Source organism: Athene cunicularia (assembly GCF_003259725.1).
Source record: "Athene cunicularia isolate RWA chromosome 2 unlocalized genomic scaffold, athCun1 chr2_part1, whole genome shotgun sequence".
NCBI lineage: Eukaryota > Metazoa > Chordata > Aves > Strigiformes > Strigidae > Athene > Athene cunicularia.
Window position 1 is genome coordinate 103,638,825 of NW_020799095.1, and position 10,485 is coordinate 103,649,309.

The window sequence follows — 10,485 nt, forward strand, 5'->3', positions numbered from 1 at the left end:
CTATACAGCAAGAAGCTGCATACAAAGCAAGCACAAAGTATGACTTCCAAGCAGAAATCAAAAAAAGATAATCAGTTTATCTTACATTGCTTTGAAAGCCTCTGACTGAAGACATTCATTGCTGGGCAGCTGTTTTAACTAATCAGTATATTAGCTATAGCACATAGGCTTTGACAGAAGCTTCAAAGGCAAGGACTATCCAGTTTCTTACCTGAAAAGATAGGAGTAATGCTGAAAGGAGTTTGTCCATTGTCTTTACTAAACATGTACTCAATCCAGTTGGTTGCATTGCAGTCCTTGACATCTTTCCCACACAGCAGCCCCAGGGCTTTAACATTACTTGATGGAGCCTCCACATCTTTGCAGGCATTGTACATTGCTAGGAAGAGTGCATGAAGACAAAAGAACCATTAAATCCATGTTATTAAGTGAGCATTCCAAGTATTTCCAATAATTATAGACTCACAAGTTCAAAGAAGATGCTTATAGCTTTCAAGAGACAACATATTAAGATACTGAGATAATGCTTCCAGTTATACAGTATTTAAGGTTGTGATGCTTTGTTACAGCTATGTTACTACTCTGAGTAGGCCACCTGAATCTGCATTACACAACAACTACTTTACTGTTTGAGAGGGAACAGTACTCCATATAAAGTTCCTTTCAGGGAAGGTCATGACAAATATTTAAGGTACTTTTGACTATAGGCCATATATGACTTTCAAGTGTCTCATAACTTAACTAAAGGTTACTGCAACGTGTACAGAGACTGAATTCATGCTTCAATTTAACCTAAATTCATTTGTTCTTAGGAAAAAAAAAATCTTTGGATTTGACAAAGGACTAGAACAGTCAATTACAAAAGGAGTAAGTGCCACTTACAGAACCACTGTAGTGCATTCTGTACAAACTTTGTCATACTTGCCAAACTCAATATCAGGTAGGCTTTGGACATTTAGTACTTGGCAACAACTTTGTATTTCTGAAGTTAATCAGGGTTATCAGTTATTAACCATTTGTATAGATGTCCAGTCTTGTCTGAGTCTTCAAAAACACTGTTATTAACATAATAATGTTAATATTGTTAGCAGGAGTTAGTGTTCCAGCAGTTTTAAGGGGGACTTACTGGTCCTACTGGATGCCTTAAACTTCAGAAGACAGTCAAAGACATGTTTCCTCCTCCCAATTCTTCCTGAGAAAGTATTGGTCTTGTTACCTTGACAAGAGCCTAGGCAAATTAACACACTGTTTACTCACCATTTGCAAAGCGTTCTTCAATAAAGTACTGCAGCTCTGTGATGCTACTTTTGTTCTCTTTCAAAACTGGATCATAATAAGGTATGGTGCTTGTAACATTCAAAAAGTCAGACTGATTTGGACTGCAAGTCAGTTCACAGAAGAGGTTTATCAAATTGTAAAAACACGATGGACACCTGCGTAGGAAAGTCAATGAACAGCAATCAGATTAAGAGGTAAAGATGCAAGGCGTATCTGATTTGACCTACACACCAAGTGTAAACATTCCACTCAGCGACAGAACAAAAATATTTAAATTCTGCAAGTTTTTAGTCAGCAATGCAACATTAGTTGGTGCTTAAAAATCACCTAATACTCATAAGTAGCATCAACATCATTCACTAGCAAAATTGCCTACCCCAAATAGCAGATACAAGCAGAATTTGCCAGAAAATGTAACTGCTGCTAGCAGAAGGCTTCTGTTAGAACAAGAAAACCAAACAGTATTTTATGTCACCCTCTTCTGAAGGCTTCATTACAGATACAGTAGCTTCAGAAAAACTAAGGTAATATTTATTCTACCAACTAACTCAGTCTAGACTGAAAGCAGCTGTTTCATGAAATGAAAGCCTCCTGATATGATGAAGTCTCTCCAAGAGCTTGCTCCAATAGGCCTTTAAATGAAATTACCACCTTTTCTACAGTGTATGCAAACAGAAGAGTCTTAATGTACTACTTTATTATGTTATAAAGCTCTAGTTGCTTTGCCATTCATTAGCATACCTGGAGAGAAACTGCAGAGGCAGCTGCAAGTTGTTTTTCAATGTCTCAAGCTGACGAACATCACAGCAAGTGCTAACATTGCCAAAGAATAAACCTGGACAGAGTTCCTTAAATAAAAACAGTATTGAGATCAGGAGGGAAGAAAGGAAAAGCATGTTTAAGACTTCAGAACTCACTACAGTTATGGGTTCTGCTTCAACATATTTCAGAAGACAGTAACTGTTGATGCAGGAGAAATAAGCAGTCTAGCCAACAAGATTTAGAGAATAGGGAGAAGAATAATTTATTTTATTAAAGGCATCACTTCCTTTTAAAAAGCTCCTTCAGGTGATCTTTAGTCACCAGGGTCCATATATAGAATGATAATGGCATTTGAGAATTTATTATTAAGAGGACAACACATGTTTATCCAAGTTGAAAGTATTCCTGCAGCCTGTCCTCTAGTACACCTCCTGGAGAGAATCAGATACCGAAATCTCAGAAGGCAATCCACTAACCACAAAATCATTGATTACTTAGAAGAACTATTTCATGTCAGTTTTTAGAAGAGACAAATGCATTTAATACAGGTATAACCGATAGTAACACACAAGAACTGTACATCAAGTCTTCAGAAACAGTAGAAAAGAGTAGTTAGCTCATCTACATGTTTCAGTCACTCTTGCCACCAGCCAAACCATTGTTTAACTCTATAGCTATTTCGCACTTTAAAATTTTGAACTATCATCTGCCAGAAGGCAAGTCTGGCAACATCATCCTATATTGTGCATCAAACACACAAACTCTATTTTGACAGTGGTTTTGTTCATTTTGACAGCTAAAGCCCAGATAAGGAAGCAATGGTCTCACACTAGGCATAGCTAAGGAGACTGAACTTCGTCCAGGTTTGCTCCATTTGAGTAAGTGCCAGTTGCTGCCCTCCTATTTAAGGAACAGATCAGGAATCATCATCTGATGGAAAACAGTTTAGTCTTGTCCTTTAGAGATTAAAAGGGCATAACTGTGGAATGTATCATACTTTGGAAGAGTCCTACAGTAAACAGTCTGACTAAACAGTGCTCAAACCAGTGAGGAGAATATTCAGGGAAGTGAAACAATCCCATATTTAAGGTTATGTCTGTGAAAGCCTGTAATCACATGTTTTGGAGACTTCTCATATCTCTGAACAGAAACCAAGGTGTATTACTTTCACACTGTTGAGGCTACAAGCTACCCCCGAGAAATCAGATAATCTGTTCACTTTCTCATCAAGTTAGGATGAGAAAGCTAAAGGTCATAGTACAGGTACTACAGAACCCAATACAGAACTCTGAAGCGTAGGAGAAATATTTTTTAGCAGCAGACCTCCAAAAGAAGCTCACCTGCATTAAGTCATAGCCATCCTCTGGTAGTGCTTTTGGTGGTCCATCATAAGCACAGTTGTATCTCTTGTCTCCAGAAGCAACTCCACATTCACCATACCAGACACACGATTGTGGAAGTACCTAATCAACACGAGGTAATTGATTAACTGCAAGGAATAGTTGCCAAACTCTACAATAGCTGAGGAATTTATGTGCCACCTTTCCAAAAGTCATTTACAATCCAGATTAAGTAACTTCCTACTAATTTAAACATCAGCATGTACTACAAAACACCCATTAACAGAAACCCATTTTTGACAGGGTGCACATCACCACTGATCTCCAGCTCAGCTCCCCACCCTTCCTTGCCCAGCCTAGAAGCAGGAAGTGCACTGTCTGTAGTTAACACCAAGTATAAGAATTGCTCAAGAAAAACCTAATACTTGAAAAGCATCTCCAAATAAGGTGATATAGAAAATAGCTCGTTCATACAAGACAATGCATATGATTAGTAGGTTAACCTTTCACTTTAGAGCATGAGTTAGTGTATGTGGAGAGAAGTGTATTGCTTATATGCAATATTTCAGTTCCTCTGTCACCTTTTACTCCTTCTTGCAAACTCAGTCACTAACAGAAGTAGCAGCATAAAGAGGATTCTTAAGCAGACTTTCACAGCTCTACACTCACCACAGAATGCCTTGTATCGTCACAATCTCAAAGGACGCTCTCCATCACCACTTTCAAGCCTAAGCATGCAATGCTTAAATGGGCTTACAGTGATAAGTAAAAAGCTTCACATCTTATTTTAAAGATGTTTTGATTTAAGGGACTATTGAAAAATTCAAAAATCAGTTCTTTATTATATACATAACAGAAATCAAAAAAGGACAATGGCAACTTGCAAGCCTTCTATTTTTGTTTAGTGGTACTGACACCAACACACATGAAATACTAAACCAAAATATTTATTCTGAAAATTAAAACATTTAATGCAATAACAAGTTATTTACAACAAAAGCTTTAAAACAGCTCCAAGGTCTTCCTATGCACCTGGGCTGCAAGCAGAAAGCAGACTGCACAAACATTTGCTACACTTCTGCCAGCTCTGATCAGAAGTTTGTATGGTACAGTTTAAGAGATAACTGACATTTTTATCTCCTGAACAACCTTGACCTAGCATTTGTAGAAGCACCATATGCTTACGCTGCAAGGACAGACTTCTGTGCTTTTGTGCTCGACCCTGAATAATATTGTTTACTGACCAGAGAGGCCCCTGAAAGGCTGTATTCATATCATGCAACAGCTACCCTGAATTACAATGCCTCCACAACATCCATTTTTGTGCTTGAACGCCACTGACAGTTCTTCAAAAAGTACATCAGTAATTGTTTTTTTTTATCAGGGACAGTAACCATCACCAATTACCTGACCCTGCTAGAACTGTCTTCCCTTTAACTTAACCTAGGCAACATGGCCCAATCCAAAATTACTTATAGTGAAGCCAGGTCCACAAGTCAGTTTAAGTATCACTCATCCAGACCACTATTTTATAGAGGTACTCTAGCATTTCTTCTAGCTAAACCTTGTAACCAGCTGCTCAGCATCACCATATTCTTACATATGAGTTGGAAAGCACCCCTTAAGATTGCACTTGTACACACTGAATGTTTAACATCAGCATAAGGCAAAGAGCTAAGTTCCCATAACTCGGAGACTATTTACAGAAATTACATTGTAAATTTGTTCATGCATCAAATTGTCAACACTACTCTGACACAAATTTAGAAGTCACTACCTTCACCTCCACTTCCTCACACCTGTATACCCCAGTTGTAATAGCAAACAATCTACCAGTGGAGAAAGAAGCTGCTTTAGTGTTTGTGTGTACCAGTGTTAGAAATGAATATTATCTCTTCAAGAAGCAGATTCACTGCTATTCTTGCAAAAGGGCAAAGAATTTTGAGCTGCTTACTACTGGCCATGAGAACAGAATTAGGTATTTTTTCAATATCAGGCTGGCTTCCATGTCTAGAATGCTTTGCAATCATACTTTCTAGAAAACATTTTCTATGCTTCATTAAGTCTGTTATCTAACACTTCTTAATTTTTAAACCCCACAAAATTATCAACCTACTATTCTCAGAAAGGCTTAGCTTCTTCCAGAGTGAAAAGTGTGGGAAAACCAGTAATGCAGGTACAAAAAAGCACTTCATACATAGAAAACAAAGTAAATCTCAACTACCACATCAGGCTAACTGATAGTTCTATTGTTTTAAAAACATTATCTGTATTTCAAGGTAACACTTACTTGGTTATAACCACACAAGCACAAAATAATATACAAGCTGTATTATGTCTACAGATTTATCTAAAAGGCTTTTTGCCATCATTTTCAAGACAGAACATAAAGCCACTTACTTGCACATGACACTTGGCAGCATTCAGCTAAACACACAAGAAAAAAAAGCAAGATGAGGTGTTTCAGCCCAGTGTTAGCTTGCACTTGTAATGTAACGATTTTTGAATCATATTACTTAAGTTCCACATCAATAAAACCTACAATGGAAAACCCAACATGTCTATCACTCAAACTTTCAGCCTGTTCAGAAAAGCTCAACAGATCAGTTACTTTTAACTGCTAGAAGAACCCTTAGAGTATTCAAACTTGCAGTTCTAGGTCTATTTCAGCATTAACACTAAGAATGCAATTTCAGAGACAATCTAAAATTAGATATTCATGCCATGCATGACCTAGCAGGATCTCACTAATAGAAGTCTGAATTTATTCCTCAAACCACTAAGCTTTGGTGATTCTTGATTTACAGTAGTTGAACCAAGTCAGTAAGCCTAAAAAACACCAGATCATTTGAAGTCAGCTGCCTAAAATCACCAACAGAGCTCGCAGATATCAACAAGTTAATAGCATACTCATCACTTGAGTCAGACACCAATTATGGGAGAGGGCTGGTCTCCATGGGTTCAGACACTATTCAGGGATACCACAAGTAACTAAGTAACTACTCCAGTACCACTGATAAGAGATAGCTGGAGATTCTTCGCCCAAAAACCCTCTAGTAAAAGCTCAATTCAGTTACAGAATAAAAACAAGTACTTTGCTCTTTCCATTCTTTCTGAAAAAAATTCCTGCGCTGGTAGGAAGAGATAGGGATGAGTAAGTGTGGCTGTAAATAACAAAGCTACTGCTTGCAGAGTCAGGCTTTCAACTCACTTAAGTTTTGGATGAACAATCATCTTTCTTGAATGAGTGAAAGCCCTTCTAGCCTCAAAATTAACAGAGAAATGCTGTGTTAAACCCAACTGCCTTCTAAACAAGGCAAAATACTCCACAAGACTAACATAGGGTTGGGTTTTGGTTCTTTTGTTGTTTGGTGCTTTTTTTTTTTTTTAATAAAAAACATCACATTATTAACTGCTCCATATTTTAAAATGGCACTTTCCCAAGTACTTCACAAAGCAACAGCAGCATAACCTTAGATTAAGGCTGTTCACTCCTGCCCCCAGCATAGATGAGAAACCATCTGGCAGTACACTAACAGCAGTACATAGCCAGAGTTCAGAAAAGTATATTCCTATTTCTGGTAGACTTACTCTGTTTGAAGAGGAATTTCACCTCAGGTCAGAGCTCCAGGAGCCCTAATAAAGAACTCACACATGAGCAAGTATGGGCATTTCACAAGTAATAACATTCTACAAAGCTTCTGTTACAGCTTTCTGGTTCCCAGGCATTATAATTTTCTGTAATAAAACTAGTATTCCAACAGATCATAAACACATTTACTTCAGTCCAAGATTCTTCAACTGCATGTTGAAACAAATCAAATAATCTTCAATGCTTCCAGCAACATTAGCCATCACCAACAATGAATACGTAGCTGTTAAGCAGACAAAGAACAATGATGATGATGTATATAGAAACAGCAGCTATTTGTAGTCTTGAAAATGCCAGATGACAAGTAAACATTGTTTGCCTCTCCAAATTAAGATTACCAATGTATGGAAAAGGCAACAGCATCAGACATAGCTGTTTCCCCTTCATCTAGGAAGGGATCTTGTAGGGCAAGAAGAAAGATTCCGAGAAACAGCATACTCTTCCTCCCTTCCCTTAGTATCTAGTTCACATCACACTTAATAGCTGATACTGTCCACTATGTTAAGAAACCAAGTTCTACGGAAACACAATACTACATTATCCTTAATATGTAGCAAGACTGGTTTATGGAAACAGGTGACCAAGTCAATTTTGTAAATCTGCCCCAAAAGTTGCCTATTACCACACAGCCCTCTCTAAGAGAGGAAGTGGTCCATGGACTAAAGGAAACTTTACAGGTTTAATTCTTACTCTTACTTTGTCTCCCTGTAACTTGTTCAGAGACAAGCTTTGTCTGCCAAGCTCCTCTTGTTCCTTTGCTTGTTGTTAAGGGACTGTTGCCTTTCAGACAGAAAAATCATTAGCTACTCCCAGTCAGGCAAAGCAAGCCCCAGCTCTGAAGTTATCCAAGCACACTTCACATGTCACAGGAAAGTCAAGGTCAAGCAGGAAGAGAAAGCTGCAATAATGGTAATAGTTCAGTATCTGTGCGAGCAAGCTGGTGTTAGCTGTCACGATTTCTTGGGAAAATACCCTGTTACTGCATGCATGACCAGAAAGCACAAGGCCCCTAACCAGCAGCTGTCTGCAACTAAGGCCACCTGTACAAAAATACCTCTCGTGCCCTGCAGGGGAACAGTAATAATACTGCATAACAGATTGTTTTGTCTACTGCCCAGCAAAGTACTAGTCTGTTCTGCAAGTCACTCCTTACAGTCATCTCTCCCTTTCTAAGAAGGCTTCCTCACTTTCCATCCAGAAGACTATGAACAAGTCACTCCTGATTTTCCAGGAAATAACTTCAAGTGGTTACTGTCCTGTTCTGAAGCTACACTGCCATCCCTGCCAAGCAAGCTGCTCCACACCGGCATTTCAGAACTTCATGCAGAAGGTCAGGTCACCTGACAAGTCTGAGACAGAGCAGCATCTGTCATTAACAATCTTCCCATAGGAGTTCAGAAATTCAAATATATTCTACAGCTTGAGATCCCAGCTGCTGATAGGAAACCTGCATCCAACCTTACTTAGCCACTAATTTGACAACCTGTGTTTTAGTATAGTTATACAAGGATCAACCAGAACAGCTGCCACTAAGTACACAAGATGCCATCCAGTACATTAGGATATTCATAAAAGAACAAGAACAGTTTCAAGACTTCATCTTCCTGTAAGTCCACATTCAGAAACAGGACTAAAGGTGAGCCAAGATTTTTAATGTAGTTCTTAAGTGGTATTAATGGGCAGTTAACTATCAACTAGTAACAGGTTAGCTGGCACAAGTCTCATACCATGCACTGTTCAAAGTGAAAAATACATCATACAGAGGCTGAACACTTCCAGTTCACTGTGAAAGTGTATATAACGGAAGGATTGCAAACTTAAATGCCACTTCACTGACTTCTTTAAAAAGAAGAAACATGACATGCGGCACTCTGGCTTATACACACCACAACCAAAAACACACTACCAGAATACACGGGGGGAGAGAACAGGTTCACTTTCACAATGCTTCTCTTCTGCAAGCACCTAACACTATACAGGCTCAGTCTAACTGAAGGACTAGCTTCTATTTGAAAGGTATCAAGGTCCACTTTGTGGAGTGTTAGGCTGTAAATAACAGTTAATGGCAAAAATAATCAAAATTTTGCCTTCTTATGTTACAAAACAGAAGCTTGCATGGCTCAAGTAATTTTGCAGTGTTTACTACTTATGGACCACAAAAGCCACATCCTCTACAAAGATCCCCTAAATCTTAGGGGACCTTGTTTCAAACTCTTCTAGCTCAGTATCCTTCTGTCACCTAAAGGAGAACATGTAATTTCCTTACCAGCCTAGGACACACCTCACTGCTATAAGATGCTATCTCCCTCCAAAAGCATTACATAAAGGAGTGCTGGTAAGGTGTGAAGTCCTCACCTACCCACCTGAAGATCATGAGTCACTACTAAACAATCAGCTTCTCCAGTGCTAACAGAAGAACGAATTAGCAGTTTTCTGTTCAAGCTCTTTAAACGTTGTTTGAAGAGGATATGAGAATGGCAGAGCCGCAGCACAGACACCAGATGACAAGCTTGTGAGTTTAAAAAGGGTTAAGCATAAAACTTGACCTAGAAAGTATGTTTCCAAGTTGGTTAGAGAGAAAAAAAAAAACAGCACTAAAGTTTACAAGGCACTCCTTGTTTCTCCATAGGAATGTGAGCTATCTCACTCGTATCTTGGAGTACAGCATAAACAAAATTTGACTGAAGGTTTTACAGTATTTTTCCCTAAAGTATCAATAAGTCCAACTTATTCCAGTTCTTAATTTTAGGGAAGAAAGTAGCCTTCGTATTGGCACATCAGTAAACAGCAGATCTTACTACACACAGACTACTACCCCCGGGGAGCTGTCGCCTAGCATAAGAAGCGCTCTAAGCAAAACGAACCAGACACCGAGGACACACGCAAGCCTCTGCACAAACATGTGACTGCATGGCTACTCACATGCACCGGGCATTGCATAACCAGGGCACACCGCAGGAACAGCTGCTGCTGGATGCAACAGCAGCCGACTAGGACTGGACAGCAGTTTGAAGTTTGCTAAGCCCGAGCACGCCCGCTTTCGCGCCGCAGGTGCTCCCGGGCGGACCTGCTGTGTCACCAGGCTGTCCCGCACCCCTGCCTCACTCCGGCCCGCCCGGCACCGAGTCGAGGAGGAAGGGAGAGGGGAGGGTGAGCCCCACCGGGGACAAGGAGGGGACCCCCCGATACCACGCTTCATCCTCGCACCGCTCCCCGCCCAGCGGCCTAACCCACAGCTGGCGGCCGACGGGGCAGCCGCCCCCCCCCGACAGTTTTCCCGCCCGGGAGACCGCCGGCTTCAGGCAGCGCGAGGACCCACCGTGACTCCCGCCGGACCCGAAGCAACGACCAGGAGGACCCCGCTCCCCCTCAGAGGGGACCCCGCTTCCCATGGCGGGCACCCGCCGCTCCCTCTCCTCCTGACGGCGCCGGGAGGTCCGGTCACCCCCACTG

General features: G+C 40.3%; 1 protein-coding gene across 1 annotated transcript in view; it reads right to left on the reverse strand.

The window, feature by feature from the left end:
* The window catches only part of NPC1 (NPC intracellular cholesterol transporter 1), a 27,395-nt gene extending 17,164 nt beyond the window's left edge, over positions 1-10,231 (reverse strand). The window contains exons 1-6 of the mRNA XM_026841448.1: positions 9,955-10,231; positions 9,396-9,541; positions 3,381-3,503; positions 2,020-2,126; positions 1,258-1,433; positions 212-379 (exon numbers count right to left, since the gene is read on the reverse strand). Coding sequence (XP_026697249.1) covers positions 212-379; positions 1,258-1,433; positions 2,020-2,126; positions 3,381-3,503; positions 9,396-9,541; positions 9,955-10,231 — 997 coding nt within the window. The remainder of the gene's footprint in view (positions 1-211; positions 380-1,257; positions 1,434-2,019; positions 2,127-3,380; positions 3,504-9,395; positions 9,542-9,954) is intronic.
* Positions 10,232-10,485: the final 254 nt, after the last annotated feature.